Raw genomic sequence first — 27,145 nt, forward strand, 5'->3', positions numbered from 1 at the left:
GAGAAAACATGCTTGGGGCGCCTGGGTGGCTCAGTAGGTTGAATTTTTGACTTCAGCTCAGGTCATGATCTCATGGTTTGTGAATTCGAGACCCGCATCAGGTTCTCTGCTGTCAGCACAGAGCTTGCTTCATATCCTCTGTCTCCCTCTCTCTCTGTCCCAACCCCACTCATTCTCTCCTCCCCCCCAATAAATAAAAACATTTTAAAAAAAGAGAGAGAAAACAAGCCCCAAATGGAATCATTTGCCCCTCACAGCAGCAAACCAGTAAGGAGTGGATCAAGGTAAAGATACAAAACAAAACAAAAACAAGGGAAACAAAAAAAGTGAGCTAGTGAGGCTTTTTTTTTAAATTCAGAAAGAAGTTTCCAGAACCCCAGAGTGAAGGTCTGAGAGAGGCAGCACTTTGCCATCCTGTGTCTGCTCGTTCGCCAGGCCTCCTGTATAGCCACAGATGTGCTGGCTCAGAACGGGGATTGTTCTTCGTGGAAGGCCCTAGGATGCGGCCCACAGGGCTTCCGCCGGCTGCCGTGTGGCAGGTGGCCCTGTGGCCTCACCCTCCTGGGTTTCCACCTCCCTCACTCAGCACTTCTTAATCCTTTCAGGGTTCCCTCTAAACGTTAGGTTTCCCAGGGGCTCTGCCCAAGGCCTTCCTCTGCGTCCTCCCTCCTCCCTCCTCCGGTGAGCACCTTTACTCCCACAGGGTCTCCACCCCACCTCTCCCCGCTCCAGACTCCTTCACCTAGTCCTTCGCAACTGAACACCTACATGAATCACAGCCTCGAATCATAACCTCGAAGTTAGCGCGTCCAAGATGGACCTCTCCACTTCTCCCCACATCTCCTTCCGTCCAGTCTTCTCATTTCAGTCAATGGCAGCCTCCACCCTCCAGTCACTTCTCTTTTGCCTTCGCTCCCCTACATCCAATCCACCCTGTGTTTCCTCCAAGCCTCAACCTGGATCTGAGCACTTCTCCCGAGCAACGAGTTCACAATCACCCATCAGATTGCTTTGGTAGCTTCTTTTTCTTCCTTTTTTTTTTTTTTAAGTTTATTTACTATGAGAAAGAGAGAGAGAACAGGGAAGGGGCAGTGAGAGAGAGGAAGAGAGAAAGAATCCCAAGCAGGGTCCGTGCGCGCGGTCAGCATGGAGCACAACATGGGGCTCCATCGCAGGAACCTGAGAGATCATGACCTGAGGCAAAACCAAGAGTCGGAGGCTTAACTGACGGAACCGCCCAGGCGCCCCTGCTTTGCTAGCTTCTTAATTCATGTTCCTCTCCCCTTGGCCCCCCGGCAGGCGCCCTCTGCGCAAAAGCCAGACTAGTAACTGCAAAACCACAAATCGGAGCAAGTCGTTCTCTCGCTCAGAACTACTCAACGTTTTCCTGTTACTTTCAGAACGAAAATGCAGACTCTTCACCATGGAGACCCTACACCACCTGCCTCTTCTACCTCTAAGCCTCACCCCATCCCCTGTCACTCCACTCGCAGAAACCTTCTCCAGCTCTCTGCATCACTCAGCTTCTCTTTCTGGAACATTCTCTCCGGGTATCCCCAAAGCTGCCTCCTTCTCATCCAGGACTGAACTCAAAGGTCCCTTCTCAAACCTGCAGAAAGAAACCTGCCCTCCTCCTGGGTAAATTTTAGACATCGTCTTCCTTCTTCCTCTAGTGCCCTTTCCGTCTTTTCCCACACGCGCTAGAAGGGAAGCGCCTTGCAATGAGAGTTTGCCCCTGTATCTCCAGGGCCCGCTAGAGTAGGTGCTCACACGTATTTGTCTGAAGGATTCATTAACAGACAGCAATTTTATGTTTTTAAATATCCGCACTTGGTAAAAGAAAAAGCTGCCTATTTCGTGTAGATTAGTCATTTAAGGGGCGCCTGGGTGGCTCAGTCGGTTAAGCGTCCCCGGCTTCATGATCTCACGGTCGTGGGTTCGAGCCCCGCATCAGGCTCTGTGCTGACAGCTTGCTCAGAGCCTGGAGCCTGCTTCGGAGTCTGTGTCTCCCTCTCTCTCTGACCCTCCCCTACTCGCGCTGTCTCTCTCTGTCTCTCAAAAATAAATTTAAAAAACATTAAAAAATATATTTAAAAAAAATGTTTATAAGTCCAGGACTATCGCAGTAAACGAATGGCCTCAAGCACCCCCAAACACAGTGGTAAGGAAAGCAAGAGAGGGAGGGAGGGCTCGTGGAGGAGAAGACGGCGGGCTGCCCGCCTGGAGGGCCAGAAAAATGGGTGAGCGAGCAGATGGGCACGCTTCGGGCACGCACACCTGCGGGGCTGAGAAACTCGAGAACTCACTTCCCCAAGCCACCCACCTTTCGGGGTCACGGAGAGGATACGCCACAGAAGACGAGGAGGCGTGGTGGGCCGGCAGCCGTCCGCTCCGCGGCGCGCCGAGCGGCGTGTCACACCCCCAAGCCCCGCCCTGCACGCGCTTCCCGCTTCTCGAGCGCCCAGCTGCGCCCCCTGCCGGCAGCGTCCTCAGGTGAGCGCTCCCCGGCCCGCCGCGCGGCCAGTGCGCGTGCGCGCAGGTGAGCGTCCCGCCCCACCCCGCCCCCGGGCTTGGCCACCTGCCCGGGAAACTTGTGGTGGATTGTTGCCCTCGGGTCGCTCGGGGCGGGGACACGGAACCGGGCCATGGAAGATACGTCGGGGGCTCGCGAGCCCCGTGCGCGACCGAGAGAGCGGGACCCAGACCGCCACCCCCGCCCGGACCGAGACCGCCACCCCGAGAGACAGCGGGAGAGACACGGGGACCGGCGCAGGGAGAGAAACGGGGGCGAGCGCAGGGACGGGGAACGGGACAGGGGGAGGCACCGAGACCCTCGCCACGACAGACACAGGGTCGAGGACCTTCGAGCAGGTGAACAAAGAGTTTGGGAAAAGTCCCGCCAGAGCCGGACACCGGACGGACCCAGCAGACCGACGTGGGACCCAGCCCCGTCCCCCTGGCCTGCGCCTTGGGAAACCCCGGAGCCGCCACTCCCGAGGAAGGAGCGCTTCGGGCATCGTGAGCCGGCAAGGTGAGGTGGGGCTGCGGGGCGCCCTGCGACCTGGGCACCCAGGAAGCCTGGGTCTGAGGCCTGTCTGCGCTGCTCCGGCGCCCCCGGCTTCGTGGCCCAAGAATCCGCCTTAAAGAAAGTGCCATTTCTCCCTTTTGCGCTCCTTGAGGTGACCTGGGAGGGAAAGAAAACCTTACAGTACCCCCACTTCTTGATCCGAACCTATTTAACAAAGTGGAAACCACTCCTGTTAGCAGTGGCAGGGCCGGGGACCAGGTAAGGAGGAAGAGAGGGCTTCAGGACAGGAAAGGGAAGGGGTGGGAAGGAGATTAGGTAGGTGGTGTTAACCTGAGGCTCCTCCCTGATATCCCGCCCCCTCCCCCCCAGCCCCGGACGTGGCCACAGGACTGCCCCTCGGGGATTCAGACCCTTAGACCCTAGTCCTGTGTTCCAGAACCAGCAAACCTCAAAGTCCCAGTGCCAGGGGCTAATTAAAATCAGCCCAGTGAAGGGTTAACGGTTTAATATGCAACTTCTTCTAGGGGCATATGCGTTTCAAAACTGCTGGGAGAAGCTAGGCTTTTAGCCAAAGAACTAAATCTACCTAAAACTCCCCACTGAAGGGCAGAGATTTCCCTACCTTTGTCAGCGAAGTCTTCCTGGGCAGCCTCATTCAAATCCCAAGATTGTTTCAGATCCCACCTGCCTGAATGAACACAGTGTGCCATCCCTGCCTGGTAGAGCACAGAGAATTCCCTTACGGGCCTTGTGAGGTGATCGCATGGTGCTGTTCTGCAGGACTTAGTGAGCTGGGAGAGGGGAAGGGTGGAAGGGAGGAGAGGAGGCAGTCCTAGAACCCACACCTCCTTCTAAGGAGTTGGTCTTTTTTCTCTCAAACATTCCATCTAACCCCACAAATATTCCTGAATGCCCAGACTATGTGCCAGGCCAACAAGGAGATGGGTACTGGATGGCTGCTTTCTGGTTTTTGACACTTGCCCTCTTTTCTGAGGAGGAGTCAGATTCCTCTCTGCTGTAAGATTTGGAGGCTTAAGCTCGGTCTCCCTCCCTGTTGTGTCCACACAGCGGGAAAGCTGTTATCCTGAGCTTATGTTACATTATCTAAAGCCAACTAGCCAAACTATGACAAAGGGTGTGCCCCAGATACAGTCATAGGGACTAGTTATTGTTCATCCCTGACCAAAGCCACATTGCCTTGGTAGCTCTCCAGAGCTACATTTTGGATTTCCTTTTAAATCAGTGTCCCAGTCCCCCACCCCAACCCCAAGTGAGTGAATACTTTTGTTGTTTTGGCCCAGGGACAGTTGGTGGTTTGAAACCAAAGGACAATCAATCTAATTTCACCTTTCCTCTACACAATAAGCTTTCATTTAATTGGCAGGATGTAGGAGCCTGGGCTCCATTGCTTAATGGGTGAGATATACTGACACAGTCTGGTAGGAGACTGACAGGGAAACGGACCAGTTGCAGCACAGTGGGAATGTGCCACTGCAGGGGAAGCCAATTTGGAGAGGACAGATCCCTTGCCTAAGATCTGGAAGATTTCTTGGAGGATATTGACCTCAAAGCTGAGTTCTGGAAAAGGGGCAAGAATGGGAAGACTGGGAGAGGAAGATGAAAGGGATTCCAAGCAAAGAAATAGCTTTCATAGTGACTTAGAGCATGGGAATGCAGGTCATCTTTTTGGGGGGTGGGAATAGGGGCTTGGGGGTGGAGAAGGGAAGTTCATTATGGCTGGGTCTGTGACTATGAGGTTGTGAGCGAAGAGAGAAGGGCAAGGGCCCCTGTGTTGTGCTAAAAGTTTGGACTTTATCCAAGGCCATTCGAGTTTAAGGAGATCCATGATGAAAACACTAGAAGGATCCCTGGAGCTGAGTAGGTGGAATGCAGACCCTACCATTGCTTTTTGGACAAAGCTCAAGATATGCTAGATAAAGGGGGAAAAGAAAAAGTGACAGAAATAGCAGAGGAAGAGAGAGAGATATGAAGACATCCAAAGTTGTCTGTATTACCCATATGCCTAGAGAGTTATTGCAGACTCTGCTCTTTCCAAAGTAACAAGAGAAAGAAGAGAATGCAAGCCTGGGCATCCGAGTCTTATGAATGCAAACTAACTTGTTTCTGTAATGTTTATTTATTTTTGAGAGAGACAGACAGAGCAAGAGTTGGGGAGGGGCAGAGAGAGGGAGATACAGAATCCACTTAACCAACTGAGCCACCCAGGCACCCGGGAGATACAGAATCCAAAGCAGGCTCCAGGCTGTCAGCACAGATCCCGATGCAGGGCTTGAACTCACAAGCCATGAGATCATAACCTGAGCCGAAGTCAGATACTTAACCAACTGAGCCACCCAGTCTCCCTGAATGCAAAATAGTTTTAAAGAAGACCTGGTCTGTGCTGACTGAAATCCTGGGCTCACAAAGGTGGCTCTCTGCTACCTGGTTAGATAGCTCCCGCAGGTGGACAAACTAGCAACAAATCAGTGCTCAGAATTATAGAGGTATGTGATGCAGCGGCTTAGTGGTGTTGGGCCAAATGTTTGGATACCCTGTAGGGACACTAAACCAGAGAATTCTCTGGAATGTGAAGTGCTGCAGCAAAGTTTCTGTTCTGCCCATCTCTTTAATGTCTGGGCCCAGCATGAGATGTTCAGTGTTCTAATATTGAACAAGCTCTTAAATTTGGAGCCCTAATGGTCATGTATGTTTTTGATTATAGTGAACCCACTTCAGGGAGATACCTGCCCTCGGACCCCAGGTCTGGACGAGAGGGAGTGGAATATTACCAGTCAGAGGCTGAAGGACTCCTGGAATGCCATAAATGCAAATACTTGTGCACTGGGAGAGGTGAGCCATTTGGGAGGCATTTTGACCATTTACTGTTTGCTAATGGTTCTCGAAGGGATCTGAGATGGCGAGGCAGAAATTCAAGCAGACTTCCCTTTTGGGTCCCTAGCATTTTGATTTCCATAACTGCATGAGGTTCTCATCTCACCCCACCCCCCAAAAGGGTAGGAATGTCTGAAAGGTACAGCAGATTTCTGGTGCTTCTCTTCAGACGTGTCCCTGGGTCTGCGCAGGCAAGCAGCCATGCTCACGGGGGTCCCGCTTCAGAGGTGGAAGACCAGCAGGCAGACCCCCCTGTGAGCGGCCAGCTGTGGGAGGGCTGAGTTAGAGCCACCTGGAGGGGGCAGCCTGGTAGCAGTTCATGTCACAGGACGGTTTTTAAAATTTGTTGACTGAGATCCATAGTAAGAAGTCTATTTTACATTAAGGCTGAGATCACACACACACACAGACATTGTGAAACCATACTTACCTTCTTATATACCAAGTACATGGGTAATTTCTATTGTACTGTTTCTTTGTTTAAAAAAATTTTTTTTTAATGTTTACTTATTTTTGAGAGAGAGAAAGCATGAGTGGGGGTTGGGGAGGGGAGAGAGAGAGAGAGAGAGAGAGAGAGAGAGAGAGAGAGTCTAAAGCAGTCTCCAGGCTCTGAGCTATTGGCACCAAGCCTGACACGGCGCTTGAACCCACAAACGGCAAGATCATGACCTGAGCTAAAGTCAAATGCTTAACCAACTGAGCCACCCAGATGCCCCTATTGTACTCGGTTTCATTGAGAACAAACAAAAACAAAATACCATAGTTATTAGAACACACAGTTTGCAAAAACACTTAAATCATATCGTACGTCAACTCCAAGTGTGGTTTCCAGAGTTCCCATCCAAGCATGAGTCCTTGGCCTTGCCAGCAGTGAAGAAAATCTGGTTTGCCAGGATGAGCCCAAATCACATGATTTGGTGAGAAATTTTTCTAAGACGCATATGACTAAGGGGGAAAACTTCTCAGCCTGAGGGAGAGAAATCAGGGAACTTGTACCTGAAAATGTATTGTAGGATCATTCCAATGATGCACATGATTGTGGGATTCTATGGAACTTTCATGAAAGAGCTCTAGGCAATCCAGGTACAAGAATCTGCACTCTAGTTCACAAATACTGGCACAACCTCACTATTTTTTTTTTTAATTTTTTTTAATGTTCTTTATTTATTTTTGATACAGAGAGAGACAGAGCATGAAAGGGGGAGGGTCAGAGAGACGGAGATACAGAATCGGAAGCAGGCTCCAGGCTCTGAGCTATCTGTCAGCACAGAGCCCGATGCAGGGCTCGAACCCACGAACGTGAGATCTGACCTGAGCCGAAGTCGGAGGCTTAACCGACTGAGCCACCCAGGCTCCCCTCACTATTTCTAATTCACTTAGTAAATCCTGAGGCTCAGAGAGATATCCTAAGCTCAGCTGTTAAGTGTAAGAGCTGGAATTGAAACCTAAAATGGTTTACTCACTTGACCTTTCTTTTTTTGCTTGCTGATAAAAATAATAGGAATAAGCCAGAGGCTGGTTAACAGGTTTCTCAGAAAAAGCATGCTTTCCTCTGTGATTATTTTACTAAGAGGAAAAGGCAGGACTTGGAGTTGCTGACCCAAATGCACCTTGATTTAGCTTAGACTGCTTCTGGCTATTTGGCTTTGGGCCAAGAGGTCATTTCTGAGTCAAGATAGTGAAAGGATGGTTCAGCAGTCAGAAGCTAACCATCGAGGGCTTATAAAGAACTCTGGATGTGCAGAAACCCACATCAGTACTTGGTGTTTGTTGTGTTGAAACAGTTGTGAAACATAGAGACTTGTCTCCAGCAGGAAATGCATTCCTGGATAAAGGTCACCTGAGATTTTCAGCCCTGTCTTAGAGTAGATCTTTTGTGACTTCCTCATCAGTGAAATCATGTCCTCTTCCAGCAAACTGGTGGAAGGGAGAGGCAGGTGTGGCCCTCTCTGACTTCCTAGGCAGACCCAGGAGTTTGGCTGTGAGCCATGCTTTGGAAGAGTTCAGTGGAACAGTCAGGACACTGACGGAAAGAGCGGGGTCCCACATTCACTTATGAGCAAGTTCCCTCAGATACTAAAATCTTCAGGGGCTTAGACTAAAGGTCAGATGAAAAGCAAGTACAAATGTCCCCGTGTGCATGTGCATGTACAGATTGTGCTCGTTATCTGGAGGGATGGGTGAGGGGTTGCAAGTTCCCAGGGAAGAAGGTGCATTTCCTGCTCCCTTCCTTGGCTCCTGATTTGTTTGGAGAAGTTTCTTTGTTGTCTTTGCTCTTTCTTCCTCCCCTTCTACCTGTAGTGCTCAAATCATGATGTTTGCATTCAGACTAATTGAACATCTCCTTCAGACCTGCTTATTCTTTTCTGGTTCTATAAAATTTAAAATAAGAATAAAAAGAGGTGCCTAGGTGGCTCAATTGGTTGAGTGTCTGACTCTTGATTTTGATTCAGGTCATGATCCTAGGGTCATGGGATTGAGCCCAGGGTCTTGGGGTCAAACCCCTTCTTAGGCTCTGCACTAAGCATGGAGCCTGCTTAAGATTCTGTCTCTCTGTGGCACCTGAGTGGCTCAGTTGGTTAAGCTTCTGACTTGGTTATGATCTCATGGTTTGTGGGTTTGGGCCCCACATCAGGATCTGTGCAGAGCCTGATAGTGCAGAGCCTGCTTGGGATTTTCTCTCTTCCCTCTCTTTCTCTCTGCCCCTCCCCTGCTCATGGTCTCGCTCTCAAAATAAATAATTTTTTTAATGTTTATTCATTTTTGAGAGAGACAGAACAGAGTGTGAGCAGGGGAGGGTCAGAGAGAGGAGGAGACACAGAACCTGAACCAGGTTTCAGGCTCTGAGCTGTCAGCACAGAGCCTGACGTGGGGCTTGAACCCATGGACCGCAAGATCATGACCTGAGCCAAAGTCAGATGCTTAACCAACTGACCTACCCAGGTGCCCCCTGCCCCCCCCAAAAAAAGAAGATTCTCTCCCTCTTTCCCCAACTTGTGCTTGCTTTCTCTCTTTCACAAAAGAAAAATAAAAAGTCTTTGCTCTCCCTACACTGTATTAAGAAATAAACATATTTGTTCCCATACAGCAAAGACATTGGGAAAACCCTAAATATTCTTTACATTGGAATTATTTAAACTCCTTGTGGTGTTCTAGACATCCTTTAAAAATATAAAGTATATCGATTTATATTTGCTGTGATAGAAAAAAAATGTTCACACTATATTCTTAACTGAAAAAAAATAGGTTAAATAATAGAGTAGGACCCTGTTTTTCACCTAAAAGCAAATAAACAACAGCAAAAATTATGCACATATGGCAGAAAATCCAGAAAAATAAGTAATGGTCACAGTGGTTATTTTTTTAATTGGTTGGATTTTCGATAACTTTTATATTACATGTTTCTGCCAATATTTTATTTTTTTTACAATAAATATGTATTTTATAATTAAAGAAAACAATGCTATCTGCATTTTGGGTGGAAATTGAAGACTGTAAACATGATACTTGAGAGGGAATCATTCCCACTGGAGAATGTGCAGATGTAACACAGCTTCATACATAGACCAGCGAGACCAAGGCACAAAATCTGGTTCTAAACACCTAGGAGCCGCTGATAGTCTCCTCCGAGTCAGCTGACCTATTACAGCCATTCAGGATATATAATTTCAAGCTCAGAAACACCCAGCTGTATTGAATCCTGAGAAAAAGAAGCCACACACACACACACAACTGTATGATTCCATTTATATGAAATTCTAAAGGGACACCTGGGTGGCTCAGTTGATTGAGCAGACGCTCAACTCTTGATTTTGGCTTAGGTCATGATCTCACAGTTCGTGGGATTGAGCCCCACCTTGGACTCTGTGATGCCAATGCACAGCCTGCTTGGGATTCTTTCTCTCCCTCTGTCTCTTCCCTGCTCATTCTCTCTCTTTCTTTCAAAATAAATAAACTTTAAAGAAATTCTAGAAAGGCCAACCTACTAATTCCTATTGGCAGAAAGCAGATCACTGGGTTTCTGAGGAGGAGGCTAAAGGACTGACCACATACAGTCTCTCAGGAACTTTCTGGGCAGATGAAAACATTCTGAATCTTTACTCAGAGTGTGTGGCATATGTGTTTGTCAAAACTCAACAAGCTGTACATTTAATGTGGTCATTTTCTTCATGTCAGTTATATCCCAGTTGGCTGCTTTCCTGGGTCTTAAGGAAAGCAGCCAACTTTGGTGGAAAAGCTGGCGCTCTTTCCTTGTTCAAGACAAAGAAGCCAAGGGTCTAGAGAGACTCTAGCCCTGAGGAAAAATCACAGCCCAAATTTTTTCTTTAGGGAAACTAAATAAAAGAGTTGAGCTTTTTTTTTTTTTTTAATTTATTTTTGAGAGTCAGAGACAGCATGAGCAGGGGAGGGTCAGAGAGAGAGGGAGATAGAGAATCTGAAGCAGGCTCCAGGCTCTGAGCTAACTGTCAGCACAGAGCCCAACACGGGACTCGAACCCACGAACCGTGAGATCACGACCTGAGCCAAAGCTGGACGCTCAACCGACTGAGTCACCCAGGCACCCCTGAAAATAGTTAAATTTTAAGACATACTTACAGAGTTGAAATCTAAGAACAATGAAACCCATTACATCTCTTTAATTCAGGAAGCCTTGTGGGTTTAATTGACTTCATCTTTCCTGTTTCTAATATATGTGAACCACAGTTGACATTTTGATGAATAACTTCCATGCTTTTTTCTGACTTCATTGTATTTTTTAAGCTCTGTGTTATTTCCTTCAAACTTGGAGAAGTTTCCTTTTTCAAACTGAAGAAAGCCACAAAACATATCTAACGAGGAGATCGCTATTTTTTAGTCTTCTTGGCAGGGAAGGGCTGGGGCGGGAGAACGTTGCCTGCTCTCAAGGATGCTTTCTTTCTGGTTGGTAACTGGCCTGATTTCTCCCACTCTCTTCCTGCACCCCTCGAGGGACAAGTTGTTTTGAGAGTTACTCTTTCCAGCCCAGAGTACCTCCAGCCTCATTTTCGGAGCCCACAGGTGAACGACCCGCCTAATGCTCTTGGTGTGGCTTTGGCTGATCGGGTCTCCCCTCCGGGTGGTGCTGGGGGTGTGTGTGCGGAATGAAGAGCCTGCTGTGACACGGGCCACCACAGGGAAGATGAGCAGCAGGGTGCGAGTCCTCAAGTCTGAAACAGCACGTCTCAACATGCTAATGCGCCCTTCTTTTGCAGCCTGCTGCCAGATGCTGGAGGTTCTCCTGAACTTATTGATCCTGGCCTGCAGCTCTGTGTCTTACAGTTCCACAGGGGGCTACACAGGCATCACCAGCCTGGGGGGCATTTACTACTACCAGTTCGGAGGGGCTTACAGTGGCTTCGATGGTGCCGATGGGGAGAAAGCGCAGCAGCTGGACGTCCAGTTCTACCAGCTGAAGCTGCCCACGGTCACTGTGGCCATGGCCTGCAGCGGAGCCCTCATGGCCTTCTGCTGCCTCCTGGTTGTCCTGGGCGTCCTGCGGGTCCCGTGGCACTGCCCCCTGTGGCTGGTGATCGAAGGCCTGTTGGACATACTCATTGCTGGGGCCTACATCCCAGCCCTGTACTTCTATTTCCACCACCTCTCTGCTGCCTACGCCTCTCCGGTGTGCAGAGAGAGGGAGGCGCTCTACCAAAGCAAAGGCTACAGTGGCTTTGGCTGCAGTTTCCATGGGGGAGACATAGGAGTTGGGATCTTTGCTGCGCTAGGCATTGGGGTCTTTGCTCTGGGGGCTGTGCTGGCTGGCAAGGGTTACCGAAAGGTCAGGAAGCTGAAAGAGAAGCCTGCGGAGATGTTAGAGTTTTAGGCTTTTTAAACCATCCTGCCCAGTGTAAGTGATGGTAGTGACTGAACCGCTGGAATACTGTAATACTTTGCTGTGGGACTTGCCAGCCCTTGAAGACTGATGGGCCAACTTTGGTATCCTGAGTGACGCTCTGGGTTACACGGAGCAGTGTTCTCTGATGTACTAGGCCCTGGTTCTAGAGTCCTCTCTTGGTGAGCGATGACCCACAATTATTGAAACAGAACAGAACTGGAGGTTGGGACCCATAAAGAAGAGCCATGTGCTGTAGCAGAAGGCACTTTTGACTAACTAGAGGCAGGTGACCAAGTGAATCTGAAGAACCTTATCTTTAAAGTCTCTGAAAAGCCATATATACAGGAGACAGCATTTTAGCCTAAACTTTTCTAAACACAGCTGGCTTAAGAAGATGAGCCCCAAAGTTCTTCCACGCTGAGATCTCTGATCCTACATTTCCTTAATGCTCTGGGTGCAGGGTGTAGGGACGGAAGGTGGAGAGACTCCGCCTGTAAAATTTAAGTCGGAGGTAGGCGTGGGCTGAGCTAAGAGGAATCAGATTAATTCATTGCAATGCAAAGAAGCTATTCCAACAAGCCCCTTACAGTGGCCTTGAAAGCTCAATAAGTGTTTTGTACCTCTTGTAAATGTGCCATTGTATGAAGAATTCAACCCAACATCTGGGAGGCAGGAGCCATCCAGAATAAAACAATGTAAAATCTTTCCCAACAGAAGAATGCCACTTTGGGCCAGACAACTTAATGGGTTCTTATTACATGTTAAATTATGGCTTCTGGAACATTACAATATATTCTTGGTACAAATGAATATGTTGTTTGCTTTACATGAACCCAATAAAAATCCAAAGAAAAATTTTAACTTGGAAGTGATGTCTGCTTGAGATTCTCTCTCTCCCTCTCCCTCTGCCCTGCCCCGGCTTGTGTGCACACACTCTGTCTCTCTCAAATACAAACAAATAAAAAAAAGTGAATTCTATTTGGGTTTAGAAACTGAAATATATGTTTGTATATGATTAGAAAATTTCTTGAAAAGGGGCCCCTGGGTGGCTCACCCAGTTAAGTGTCCAACTTTGGCTCAGGTCGTGAGCTCACAGTTTATGGGTTTAAGCCCAGAGCTGGGCTCTGTGCTGACAGTAGTGAAGCCTGCTTCAGGTTCTCTGTCTCCTCTCTGTCTGCCTCTTCCCCACTCATGTGCACGTGTGTATGTGTGTGTGTGTGTGTGTGTGTGCGCGCTCTCGTTCTCTCTCTCAAAAATAAATAAACACTTAAAAAAAATTCCTTGAAAACTATACATAAGAAAGCCTTAGGAATATTTGCTTCTGAAAAGAAGGAGATTTTATTTTTCATTTTATGCCTGGCTAGATTGCACCTATTTCAGTTTTAATTTAGGTAAGTAAAAAATTTGATTTGCTCTCCAGTTCTTTCACATTTACAGTGCAGTGGCAGAAATAGATGTATAATTAAATGGAATATTACATGATCAGCCATAAAACCAGCCTCACCCACAAAGAACCCATTTTATAACAAAAATTTCATGTCTGTTTCAGTCTCTACTTCCCTCTACAGAGCCCTCTGCTCTCTTTCCGGAAACTTGACCCATCCCACCACCCTAGCTCTGGCAGTCAGCCTTTTTTCCCCTCTTCTAATGGCTGTGAATCTTTCTGCACTAACAGTAAGGTTGGAAATACATGAGCCTGTTTGATACTACTAGCTAAGCCAGGCCAGATCTGGCTGGTACTGTGATAATATTCAGTGGCTGTGTTCCTTCAACAGACCCCAAATCACTGGACCCAGCAACAGACCATTATTCGGCTCAACTGTTGTAGCCAGGGGGGTAGATGACAAGATCTGGATTTACTTCATGTCAGCCTAGCAGATACATGCTGCGTGGATCTTGACTCTCCGTTTGGGCAGAATCTGTCCCAGAAGGAACAGCTCTCTCCACCTGGTAGAAGGATGGTATTCCTGTTTCCCTTCAGGGGGGAGAGATGTGAACACACATGCACAAGGAAAACCAAGGCAAAGAGAGTTGTTAGATATAGGGGATAACTACTCCCCTGAATTAGAATGGTGTTCAGGCTAACTCACTCACTCTGCTAGAGGGAGCAAGTTGCTGGTAGCTTATGGCGCCTGGCTGGAGAGTGGGCAGTTCTGATCTGATGTTATCTTCAGATTTAAATTAGAGGAATGTAGCTTCTCGGCCATTAGAGCCTTTGGCTGCTGTGTCCCATGGACCTCCTAGGAATTCGTGTGGGCTCTGCAGGAGTTAGGATCAGCAAGGCCAGTAGCTGGTGCCTATGTATGTTAGAGAAACTGGTATTTAGCTGCCCAGTTTTTTTTTTTTTTTTGAGAGAGAGAAAGAGAGAACAAGCCAGGGAGAGGCAGAGAGAGACAGAGCAGGCTTCACACTGTCAACACAGAGCCCAATGTAGGGCTTGATCCCAAGAACCCCAAGATCATGACCTGAACCAAAATCAAGAATCAGATACTGGAGCACCTGGCTCAGTCATTAAGAGTCTAACTCTTGCTTTCTCTCAGGCCATGATCTCACCGTTCGTGAGTTTGAGCTCCATGTCAGGCTCTGTGTTGACAGTGTGGAGCCTGCTTGGGATTCTCTCCCTCTCTCAATAAACAAACAAACAAACAAACAAACTTTGAAGAGTCAGATGTTTAACTGACTGAGCCACCCAGGCACCCCTTGCTGCCCAGTTTTTAAACACTGGGGTACTATCTAGTATATTAGAGAGGTTTCCTGATTTCTGGGAAACCACACTTCTCCAATTCATTAAATCTCTCACTAAGCCTCTTCTGACACCATCCACTTGTGTAACATTTTATGATTTTCCAAGCATTTTCATGTACTTGATTTCATCAAGTCTCACCCCCGCCCTGTGGGAATAAGACAGGCAGGCAATTCTCTTCATTTGTCAGATGAAGTGTGTGAGGCTTCGAGTCAGTGAATGGGGCAAGATAAACCAGCAGTGAAGTGTGGGGACATGAACGTGACATTCCCACTGGAGGGGCCCTGTGCTTTGCTCTTAGTTCTCATCTTTGAACCCTGGAGGATGACAGGAGATATTCTCCCACAAGTACACATAAGCAGAGGCTGTGGCCCCTGTCCATGATGAATGGAAGCTGACCTTGGACAAGAAGATATTTAGTCTCCATTCACCTGTTGGTTCCTCCTGCCTTGCAGCATTTGTGAATTCCTTAAACTCCAAAGAAACCCCCAAGTGAACAGCCCATGTCTTCATCAGTTGAATAGACTGGTCCACACAGTGGCTTTGGAGGCCATATAACCAAGTATGTGGACACTGTAGGAACTGATCTGAAAACATCGCCAGGAATAGTTACATGAACAAAATAAGACAGAGCAAAGTGTGCGGAATGCTTCCCTGTGAAAAAAAGGAGGGTGGGGGTGATGAAATGCTGATTTGAGTGTGCTTTTATTTGCATAAAGAGCACTGGAAAATTACATCAGGAAATAGTGAAAGTGGTTGCGGGTGGAAAGCAGGGTGGACAGGGACATGTGTGGGTTTTTTTCCCTCAGTTTGTACCTTTTAACATCATTTTTAGTTTAAGAAAAAACTTTAAAATTTGAAATAATTATAGATTGACAAGATGTCACATACAAAACCAGTACAGAGAACTTGAGTAGCCCTAACCCAGGTTTCCACAATGGCCACGTCTTGCATAGGCGTAGTGTGATGCTGCATCTGGACACTGACCATCTCCCGGGCTTGTTTACACTCTACCAGTTTTACATGGACTCACGTGGTTTTGTCACACGCGCATTCCTGTGGCCACCACTGCCATGAACTATAGAACTCTTCCATCGTCAGGCATCCCTAGGGCCTCCCCCCTTATAGTCACAACACAACCCCTCCCCCCTTGTCCCCATCCCCCGACAACCATGGGTCTGTGCTGTGTCTCCGTAATTTTGTCATTTTGAGACTGTTACATAAATGGAATCATACAGTGTGTCACCTTTGAGACTGGCTTTTTTCTCCTGATCGTAATTCCCTGGAGATGCATCCACACTGTCGCTTGTATCAACGCAGTTGATACTTAACACTTCTCTTAACTGGTGAGTAGTTTTCCATGGTTTGGATGTACCTCATTAACTGGCCACCCATTGAGGGGCATTTGGGTTTCTGAAACGAGGCTACTATCACTGCTGTGAACTTTGGTCTACGCAGTACTTTTAAGTTTTTGTTTCTTTAGGATGAATGCTCCCAGAGTACAGTTGCAGGGTCACCTGGTAAGTATATGTTTAGTTTTTTAAGAAATGGACAAAATTTTTTCCTTACTGGCATTTTGTTTTTTGAACATATGACTATTAAAAACAAAAACCATGGATGTTAATGTTAAATCTCACCATGTCCTTAAAATCAGGGCATCGGTGGTACTTCTCTAGTCTGACCTACCGTTTTCCTGGGTGTGAGTGATGTCAGTGTTAAATCCTGAATCTCTCTCCTCCTAGGTGTGGTACAGATAGTGGAGGTGATACTGAATGGGATGGTTCTCATGTGTATCGTGGCCTCCTACTTTGTCCTTGCTGGATTCAGTGCCAGCTTCACCAGTGGTGGCGGCTTTGGGAACAACTATTACTCACCCTTTGAGGGCACCGAGCTGGAGCAGGTTCGGCAGCTGGACCAGCAGTACACGGTCCTCCGGGCACCCCTGATATACGGTGGCGTGGCTGTTTCTCTGGGGCTGGGTGTCCTCACTATGGGTGTTTTACTCCAAGGAGCCAAAAGTCCAACCAAACTGTTGCCGAAGTGGCTCCTGCTGGAGGCGGCCTTCAGCCTCCTGGCGGCAGTGAGCTACTGCGTAGGCCTGGGCATCTACCTCCACGTGGCCCTGCGGATCAACGCCACAGACACTTGCACAGCCAGAGCGCGGCTCTATGCCCGCAAGGGCCTCACCTGGATGAACTGCCAGCTGGCAGGCACTGATGGGGCAGCAGCCACCTTTGCTTGTCTTCTGGTGATCATGTACGGCGCCAGTGCTGTGCTGGCTCTGCGGAGCTACCGGGAACAGAAGCGCTACAAAGACAGCCAAGCACAGAACAGAAATTACAACGACGCGCCGGAGTACCTGTGGTCAGGGACGCTCTGAGACCTCTTCTGCAACCTAACTGGCAACCCACCTCCCTTGTTTCTCTCAGAAAGAGGTGTCCTTTAAAATAGCACATTACACAACTGTGGTCTTCACATACAAATGTCCCCTTTGGTACCAGTGCAAAGCTAGGTGATCATTGTTTCTTTGTTTTGTTTTGTTTTTTGTTTTTTAATCAGTCTTTGTTGGCTGAGAGCTTGAAAAAGATGTCTCCACCTTTGCAACAAAGAGCAACATCTGAAGTCTGGGGATGCGCTTATGGTGGGGCTCTCTTACCACATGGTGAGGTAATCATGAGAATAGCTAGGTAGCCAGAAAAATTCTGAGAGAGATGAGCATTCTACAGCGAGGGTAGCAGGTCCAGCGTTAACCTTAGAAATATCCTCCGTTCATAACTACTTAAAGTCACCAAAAGAAACATGCCATTGCCCCCGTATTTGGTCCCAGGGGAACGATTTTAAAGCAGTTGGATGAGTGAGTTCTAAACGAGTAATTACATTCCGACTCTCCTAGAAGGAAACCACTCTATCGGTCCAGCAGTGTGCCCTAACCGCCTGGCTCCCAGGAGGCCTTTCTCCCTCAGAGATGGGAGGCGGGGCTCCTGGTACATGAAGGGCGATGCTTTGAGCATGCGCACTCCTCCCCAGGATCCCCGCATCAGGGCTGAGAAAAAATGGTTTTTCCACCAGCGTTCCAAGTTACCTTTTTGTTGCAAGTCATTCAGCTGGATTTCACTTTCCTAAAATATTTTATAATTTTCCTAAATAGGCTTCCAGATAGTGAGCAATAAAATTCATAAACTTCTTAAATATGTTATTCAATTGATTTCAAAGATAAAATAGTGAATTTTACCGGACTAGAAAGGCTTACTGGAGGCTTCTTCATTTCTCCATTCCCCGACAGTCCCCTCTAGAGTAGGCCTTCAAAGGTAGATTGTAATCACTCAGGACTCTGAATTGTTTTCATGATGTAATAGATCATTAACACTGAATATTAAAAATAAAATTCTTTCAATGATTTTAATCTAAAGTTTTATCGCTGTTCTTATACTTCACTAGTCTGATTTTCAACTGTTAGATGCACCTAGAAATACATGAATTCCTATTAGTTTTTTCCCTATTTGCTCTCTTGTTTTTCAATAGCTAATTGTTTTTTTCTGTAACATCAGTTTTACTTTATTATGAGGTTAAACTATTAACGAATTCAAATTCTTAGTACATTTTTACTAAAAGTCTATTTCCACAGTTCAATTTTGACATAAATCTCAGATTTTCTAATTTAGTTAGTAAGAAATGAGCAAACATAAGCCTCTTTCAACAGCTGTGAAAATGACCATTGAAAGAAAATTAGGTCATGTCATTTTCTTCCTCCTTACCCAACTGCTCTCCTCCCTAGAACATACTACCTTTCCTCTCCTGTCCTTTCAACAGAGCTATTTCTGATAGAACCTGTTGAAGGTGAAAGATCAAAACAAAACCTCGTACAGAAATGGGAAAGTATCTAATTATACTTCTACAAAAAGTAAAGCTTGGAGGAAAATAATCAACTGAAAATCTGCATTACCAGGCTAACATACAAACATTGTACCTCACTGTTCTCACCTACCATTCTCTCCCGAGAAATGTGCCTTTCACAGCTTTCCCCATGAAAGCGGACTCTGGCCTGTCTAGACCCAAGCGCTGTGCCCAGGGCAGCTACGATATTGCTCCCAAGCTTCATCTCCTTCTGAGGGATCGGAGTCCATCTATCACTGTGAATCTCAACGTTCCACGTGTGGAGTTTCATGTCCAAAGGCTTTAGCAAACCTTATCTTATTTTCTACCACTTGCCTGATAGGCAAATCAGGACTTATTGTTCACTTGGCTACAGATGAGGAGATGAAGGTTTGAGAAGGTTAAGTGGCTTACCTAACAGCTGACCTTCTATTGACTGCTCACCATATGCCAGACCCAGTACTGGGATAAGGCAGCATTTATTCCCACTATCTCATTCAAGCTCACAACTAACTGATGGGAAACGGTGTTTCCATTTAATGATTAAGGAAAACTGAGTCTTGGAAAGGCTACTTAACTAGCCTCAAGTCAAATCTTTTAAGAAGTAGGCACAAAACTCACCCAATATGTTCAGAACACATCTTGAGAGACTCAGGTACTCTTGTGGCCTTCGGTGTACCAGGGAATTAATATCTCACGATGGAGAGATTTGACTTCTGCCACCCTGGAATAGGGAGGTGCGTGTCTCAAGAAACTGAGGCATTAAAGCATATCCCTTGAGCCCAGCACACTGAAGGTGTTCAGTGAAGAGCTGATGAGCCCAGGTTTTAAAGTATTCATTCTGCTAGGTAAGGAAAGGAGGAAACTTGAGGAAGGTGGGAGGACGATTTAGAGGCTTAACTGGAATTGGCTTTTTGTGAGTCAAAACCACCACGTCTGAAGTTCTGACGCCAAAACCGTCACATCAGGACAAATATGACAGACAGCTGAATTATCCAATGGGCCCTTCTGTGTCATCATCAGCTGTACAATTTAAGAACTGGAAATTACTTACAATTGAGTTGTCTCTAGTCAGCTAACAATCTGCATGTGAATAAGGACTGTTTCCTGTCTGGGATTTCTTTAAACATATAAATCAAGTCAGAATATGTTTCTTAATGTAAAAAACCTTTATTGCTATTTCAGCTTAAGAGGTGATCAAAAATATTTACTCTTACCTTAACTTATAGCTTCATGAGTGTCATGGACTGTGGTCTCATTTGTTATCTTTCTCTAAATTAAAAAAAAATCCTAAAGGTGCTTCTGGTTAAGAAACTAATTCTACATACAAGTTAGAGAAAATTACAGTTTCATGCCAAAATAAAGTATTTATAAAACAACAGGTATTCCATTTTAAAACAAAGCCATGAAAAAGATATTCCATTTTATTTTATTTATTATTGTTATTGTTATTTTTTACAAACAATAGATTTGCTGCAACATGCTCTGGCTCATATTATTGAATTAAAAAATTTAACACATTTCAAAAATATCAAAAATACACTATCATGAGTCTTAGGACTACAATACAACAATGATTGCACAAAACCATAAGATATGAACTCACTGTCTGGATGACATCCACTGGCAACAGTGAGAGAAAACCCTATAGCATCTGGGAGAAGTGCATGAAATTCAGAATACAAGGAGCTTATGTGTGATTGAATGCTCACCAAATGAAGGAACTAGCAGGATTTACTGTAGCTGCTTTTCTCAATCTAGGAAGTGCTTACCCAACTATGGGGCAAGAGTCACTAACTGGAGAGAAAGATTAACTTGCCTCCGTGATTGGGGGAGTCTGAAAAGACCCCACCCAGAGGGAAGCAAAAAGTGATGCAACACAGTTCTATAGTGATGCCGCAGACATCACTGAATGGCTTGGAGACTAATAATTGGTACATTTATCGGTAACAGCCAAATGCTCCCTTATGGAGGTCTCTTCATTAATAATTATTGAGTAGATAGAGAAGGTGAGCCTGTGGCTTCCAAGTACCTGCTTTTGCTGAAGGTCTACAGGGAAAGAAGAGCATCGTTTGATATTCAGTAGATAAACCAAACCTAACTGGCTCCATCTCCCGGAAAATAGCACTCGCTACAAACAACTATAATAGCACCCAGTGATTACCAAGCTGCTTGTGTTGGCTCTTCTCTGTACCAAGAAAATGAACTCATCAACTTATTGCACACATACACTCTACAGTAGTATTATAATAAAGCCCTCGCTTGTATCAGGAAGGTCAATTCAATGACTCTATGGTAGACTCTTTATGACATACTAGCATTCAAATTTTCAAATATATTTCCAATCAATTTGGATAAAAATAAGAATACCATGGCTGCCAAGACTCATGTGTTTTTCCTTCCTCCATGGGACTCCTGAACTACTCCCAGAAGCAGGAGTGATACTGTTTTACAATTTCTCTTAAAGTTCTGTATTAAATGGGAGGTACACACAGAGACCTGAGAATCATGCAGAGGCCAGAATCTCTGGGCTAGAGATCAACCGTACTCTGCCCACTTGGGGAATACATCCTCGGGGTAAAGTCCTGGGAAAGCGCTTACATTCACCTAGAAACAGATTACTGGATTTCACCACCTGACAATCTAATCAGCTCACACGACTGTAAATGACCTCATATAGGTCAAGAGTTCTGTATATTTTTGGTAATGGGCTATGGCCTTTTTACCCTCTATTTTAATATAGAGCAATTATAGAGGGAAATGAATGAAAGGCAGTTACAGGAAAGAGTAGTTAGTTTGGTACAGTCTATGTTAAAGGTTTTCTATGTAACCTAATGTTTCCTGAAAATAAATCTATCACATAAAAGAACATTTGGAATTTTAGACTTTCTTCTGATGAAAAAGCAAATATATTTACTTTTGGTGAAGTCACTTCAAAACGGGGTTTCGCGGTATTCACAATAAGTAGGGTAGGAAACAAAGACAAGTAAAGGGTTCACAGAGATAAAGGACTACTTTTAAGAAACTATACAAAGAAAGTGGTATATTCCCAAAGTAACTTCCTTTTTTAGACAGCGTCACTATTCTGTAACTAAAAAGTTCTGCTGTCTGAATAAGATGTTTCACATTACCCATCACTACTGTCTTGGGCTTTTTCTTCATTTTCATTTCTCCTTCATTTTTTCCCATATAAAAATAGGGCAGCAACATACTCCTTGTTCCCCCTTTCTAAGAGCACCTAAACTTTGTATGAACCATTATATTCTCCACTTCAAATCAAGACCTGAGTTCTAAATCTTTTTAGTAGCTGACCAGTAGTTTGATACATGGAAGTTTTCCTGACAATATGGGGACTCAAACTCAGGGTTTTGAGGGGCTGAGCTATAGATGGCTATTGGAGTGGCACAGAGTTCCCCAAGACTGTACCCCACTGACGCACACACGGCCATGGGGCCTCAGAGAAGATGAGGATATATAACCATCTGCAGACAGATCATCTGGTTTTCTACTATGCTTTAACAAAAACTTCCAAAACACCCCAAAAGATATAGACACATCTATATATCTATATATATATCTCAAATCTATCTTTAACATTTTCTTTCTCATAAAACAAATTAATGGTCCCACACTATTTCTTTTTAATTGTGAAAGTATTCTAAAAAATTCAAAGCACATTCCCCATTGGGTAAAATCAAACAATGTCAAATTTTGTAGGAATAAGTAGGAATTAGTTTTCCTAAGCAAATCTTCTAGTGGAAAAGGCAGCAAACAAAACAGAAAAATGAAAAAAACGACATTTTTCTATGGTTATGTGGAATGTGCAAAAATACAGTAAACCAGTTTTTCTGTAAGCATAGGATTTTCTCAATTAAGTCTTTCTTTTATTAGTAATTGAGCCCAGTGCTCTGAAACCATGTGAGGTGGATAAGCAGTATTCAGAAGAGTACTCTGTTAAACATGAAAGAGGTGAACTCAACTCCTTTCCGACACTTTAGAAAACCGTCCCTCTGCTCTAGATTAAGAGAAGGGACGTGTCTCACCCATGCGCTTCATCCATCCATCTGTTTGCATTCAGCGTCAGTCTGTGCAGAGTCCCCTGCTACATGCAAGGTGACTTGGATGCAAGAACGTCAGCCTTGGCCCTACATGAGGAGGCTGCCGGCTAACTCCGTCACATGTTGTGGGAAGAGGCCAACCCCCAAATACTTCTCTAGAGATCTGCCGGGCAACTCCTCGCAGGTGCCACATTTGTCAAGGAGTTATTCTCTTCTTCTGATTTGGGGGGAGGGGGGACATCGTCTTAGTCCTTTTTCCTTCCCATTTCTGTCCCCAAAGACCCCACTCCCCCCAAATTTCTCAGGAGCTTTCACAGTCTGACATCCAACAGCTCAGTGATTTCCCAGGGCCCTGCCTAGTCCCCTCACAGAATGCACCAACACCTGATGATCACTCTGTCTATGGACAAAGGTGCCAGGCTGCCTCTAGGAAGATTGGCTCGAGTGCAGATTCAAAAATAAAAAGTTCACAGTCAATGAAAAGTGCTCTCGTTACATTACATACATAAATTATCTGTTTGATTGGTTCTACATTTCCAATAAACATCATTTCGAAAGGCTGTATTCTCGTAGAGAAGAATGAAAAGCCATGTGACTAGTCACATCACATCCCGTCAGTTGGGCTGAGATATAAGGTGATTTCTCTGTCACAGAGATCCATCAGCAGCAATTAGTAAAGAGAATCAATCTTCAGTTATTTCCTCCACAGAAATAGCCCCTTTCCTGCCCAGGCAGGCAAATTCTCAAATTATCCTAGGAAAGAAAGGGTTAATGGCAGGTGGTAGGACTGACACAGAAGAACATCTGCTCTCTTCCCAGTAACTCTGGGAATTCCAACGCAGGTTAAATGTGAAACTTAACACTGATGGTGTTTACTAGCTTATCTGGAGCAAGACCCTGATAGCTCTCACCATTTTTGGCTCCAAGTTCTAACCCCCTCAGCTATGGTTTAGAAATGCAGAGGCAAAATGCCTCTAGAAGGATCCCTGCCCTAACACTACACAGCCTTCCCTGACACCACAGCTCCGGGGGGAGGGTTACAGTGCTGTGTCAAACTCCTCCGGGAGCTCGGTCCGATCCTCTTCGCTGGGCTCAGGCTCGGGCCTGCCTTCCTGGTGCTGTTTCATCTGCTCCTTCACTTCGTCTTCCAGGTCACGAGGCACTACAAACTGGTCCTCTGGCTCCAGCTGTGTCGGGGCAGCAAAGTAGCCAGTCTTCTTCTTGGGTGCTTCTGTGGCCACCTCGATGAGGTTCAGGCTATCTTCCAGGGGCACAATGGAGCCGTTGGAGAGTTTCTTTCCATAAAGGCAGGAAGTGGAAGGTGACTTCTGCAACTCCATCTTGTCCTTGTTTACTGGCAGAAGTATGCCACTATTCACACTGTTCTGTCTTCGGATCCCAAAAAATGATCCTCTAGCATGTTCTTCGGGACATGGGTTATGAGAATTCTCTGTAAGAGTGGGCGAGTTCTCAAGATCCCTTCCCCTACAACAGTGGATATCTACTTCTACTTCTACCTTGCTGCCATTTGTTATGACTCCTTCCACAGGCTGGTCGTCATCACTGTCCAGGCCATTGTCAGACTGGTTACTTGAGAAAGTTGCACAAGAAGGCTGGCGCTGAAAAACCCCAGACGTGGGTGTTGGGTGAAGGCTGCAGCGCCTCTCTGGCCTTGGAAGCAAGCCGGTATCCAGGCCGACAGTGTTGTGTTCATCAGAAGCAGTGGACCCCACCTCACTGCTCACCTCTGACGTGGACATCTCACTGCCAAACTCAGAGGCAATACCACTACTGGAGGAAGGAGTGGTTGGCTTAGGGGGATCCTTGATGATGGTGGTTGAGGCAAACCCCACAGGACCTGGGAGGGTGAGCCCGTTCATTTCACACGTGCACCCTTCCTCACCAATGTTCAAATAAACCACCATCGCCCCCACATTGTCCTGACAACCATAGCTCTGGGCTAATGTGCACAGCTTCTTGGCAGCTGCTAATGGGTCTTGCACACGGCGCACTGCATTGACAGCTTCTGTATATGACAAGTGTTCCCACAATGCTTTGTTTCCCAGAATCAGCAACTCATCCTGAATGGTAAGTGAAGTGGCAGATATGTGGGGCTTGGGGAGGATCCAAGGGTAGAGGTATGTACAGCCCAGCATCCGGGTACAGCAGGTTACCCCATTCACTTTGTTGTCCTAGAGACAAGCAGAATGCAAATTCTGAGAAACAAGCAATAATGACGTACAATTTTTTATCTTTCTAAATCACACTGCCTTAGGGCTCCACAATAAAAGAGAACGGACATATTGTACAGTTTTTCTCAGGACTTCTATAATTTGAGTGGACTTACAAAAATAAATGTACAGAATTCTAAAAGGACAAAATATCCTGTGGTTATTATACCAAAAAGTTCACAAGACTGAAGTTAAAATCCATTAAAATTAAGTGGCTAAAAGGCATCTCCATCTCAAGAGGTATTTGCTCTCGGGGCACCTGGGTGGCTCAGTCAATTAGGCGTCTGATTTCAGCTCAGGTCATGATCTCACCATTTGAGATCAATCCGTGTGTTGGGCCTGCTTGGGATTCTCTCTCTCCTCCTCTCTACCCCTTCCCTGCTCTCTCTCGATATAAATAAACTTAAAAAAAAAAAAAAAAGATTTGCGCTCAAATGAAGCACAGGCCTCAGCATGTCCTTAAATAGAGAAGTATCTGTTAGAAAAAAATAAGTAGAGGCGCACCTGGGCAACTCAGTCAGTTAAGCTGCTGACTTTGGCTCAGGTCATGATCTCACAGTTTGTGAGTTCAAACCCCATGTGGGGCTCTGTGCTGACAGTTCAGAGCCTGGAGCCTGCTTCAGATTCTGTGTCTCTTTCTCTCTCTGCCCCTCCCCTGTTCACACTCTGTCTCTGTCTCTCTCTCTCTCTCTCTCTCAAAAATAAAGATTAAAAAAAAAAAAGAAAAGAAAAACAATAGGTAGAACTGTCATTAATTCTCCATCACTAGTATTTTCACAGAGGCCAAAACTTGGGGTTCACTAAAAGTTATCTCTCATTAAAGGCACATATGAGACTAAAAAGATTCAGGAAGATATTATATTAAATGGCTGAGAATCTTTGTAGCTAAAGCATTAAATAATCTGTAAAGCTATTTAGCTTAGAAAAGTAAAGTCTGAAATCCATAGCATAATTGACCTACTGTTAGGATTGTATGAAGAAAGAACAGCAGATCAAGTCACAACTGACAGAATTCTACAGGTAGAGGAAAAGGAATAATCCTAGATGCTGGTGATTTCTTTGCAAGGTAAAAATCAGAGACGCCTGGGTGACTCAGTCAGATGAACATCTGAGTTTGGCTCAGGTCATGATCTCACAATTTGTGAGTTCAAGCCCTGCATCAAGCTCTGTGCAGACAGCTCAGAGCCTGGAGCCTGATTTGGATTCTGTGTCTCGCTTTCTCTCTGCCCCTCCCCCCACTTGCACTTGTTCTATCAAAAATAAGCACTAAAAAAAAAAAGATAGGGGTGCCTGGGTGGCTCAGTCAGTTAAATGTCTGACTTCGGCTCAGGTCATGATCTCATGGTTTGTGGTCTGAGCCCCATGCTGGGCTCTGAGCTGACAGCTGAGAGCCTGGAGCTGCTTCAGATTCTGTGTCTCCCTCTCTCTGCCCCTCCCCCATTCATACTCTGTTTCTGTCTCAATAATAAATAAACATAAAAAAAGATAAAAATCAAACAAAACCTCTGAAGTCCTCAATATATTTGTTTCACAGCTGCAGTGACTTTCTGGGTGACAATCCTGGCTATCTCATTTACCAGAATTTGTCACCAACTCTACATTTTATTTTCCTCATCTGTAAAATGGAAATAAAAACATCTCTTTCATGCAAATTATTCTGAAAATGAAATAAAATAATAGGAGTAAAGTGCATACCAAATGATAAACATCTGTGGTTAAACGAACATTTGTAAGAATAATTCCTGCTTGCTGAGGACACACTCAGGAAAAATCATCTAAATTCTGGAAAAATGGATTAATCAAACATAAACTTATCTTTTTTCTTTTTGTTTTCACCGAAAGACCTTCCTAAGAGCAATGTCTCACTCAGCTTTCCAGAAGCTTCTTCAGATCAACCCACATTATAATGGTACTTTTTTTGGTTTTGTGTTCCTTAGATGGAGTCTAATTGGCATAACCCTTCCATAGAACTCTGACAGAACAGACAGCTCAGAAACGGACACACAATTACAGTCCCCTAATCTTTGCCAAAGGAGCAAAGGCAGTTTCTCAATGGAGAAAGGACAGTCTATTCAATGACTGCAGAAACAACTGGACACCCACATGCAAAAAAGGGAAAAGGAATCTGGGACCCAGAGCTTATATCTTTCACAGAAATTAATTTAAAACAGATCACAGACCTAAATTAAAACATGAGGCTTCTAGAAGATATCATAGAAGAAAATCTAGGTGACCTTGGCTATGGCAATGAGACTGTAAACACCAAAAGCATGACCCATGAAAAGAAAAAAACTGGTAAGCGGGACTTCATTAAAACTAAAAGCTTCTGTTTTGCAAAAGGTACTGTCAAAAGAGTAAAAAGAGACAGAGACTGTACGAAAATATTTGCAAAACAGATGTTTAGTAAGGACTTGTACCAAAATATACAAAGAACTCTGAAAACTCAACAATAAACACACACCTAAA

General features: G+C 45.5%; 2 protein-coding genes across 3 annotated transcripts in view; one reads left to right on the forward strand and one right to left on the reverse strand.

Moving 5' to 3' along the window:
• The first annotated feature begins 2,596 nt into the window (after positions 1-2,596).
• MARVELD3 (MARVEL domain containing 3) lies at positions 2,597-17,926 on the forward strand. 2 transcript variants are annotated; one of them, XM_029925302.1, is made up of 3 exons: positions 2,597-3,031; positions 5,751-5,878; positions 16,260-17,926. In XM_029925302.1, exons 1-3 carry the CDS (start codon positions 2,646-2,648, stop codon positions 16,895-16,897), a joined length of 1,152 nt encoding a protein of 383 aa, XP_029781162.1. In that variant the 5' UTR covers positions 2,597-2,645; the 3' UTR covers positions 16,898-17,926. The 2 variants fall into 2 exon arrangements, with proteins under 2 accessions (XP_029781162.1, XP_029781163.1); XM_029925303.1 differs by lacking the exon at positions 16,260-17,926 and adding an exon at positions 11,152-12,642.
• Positions 17,927-19,796: 1,870 nt separating this feature from the next.
• PHLPP2 (PH domain and leucine rich repeat protein phosphatase 2) overlaps positions 19,797-27,145 on the reverse strand; it is a 66,916-nt gene continuing 59,567 nt past the window's right edge. The window contains exon 18 of the mRNA XM_029925815.1: positions 19,797-24,640. Coding sequence (XP_029781675.1) covers positions 23,486-24,640 — 1,155 coding nt within the window. The 3' untranslated portion in view covers positions 19,797-23,485. The remainder of the gene's footprint in view (positions 24,641-27,145) is intronic.

This window comes from Suricata suricatta, chromosome 16 (assembly GCF_006229205.1).
Source record: "Suricata suricatta isolate VVHF042 chromosome 16, meerkat_22Aug2017_6uvM2_HiC, whole genome shotgun sequence".
Classification (NCBI taxonomy): domain Eukaryota; kingdom Metazoa; phylum Chordata; class Mammalia; order Carnivora; family Herpestidae; genus Suricata; species Suricata suricatta.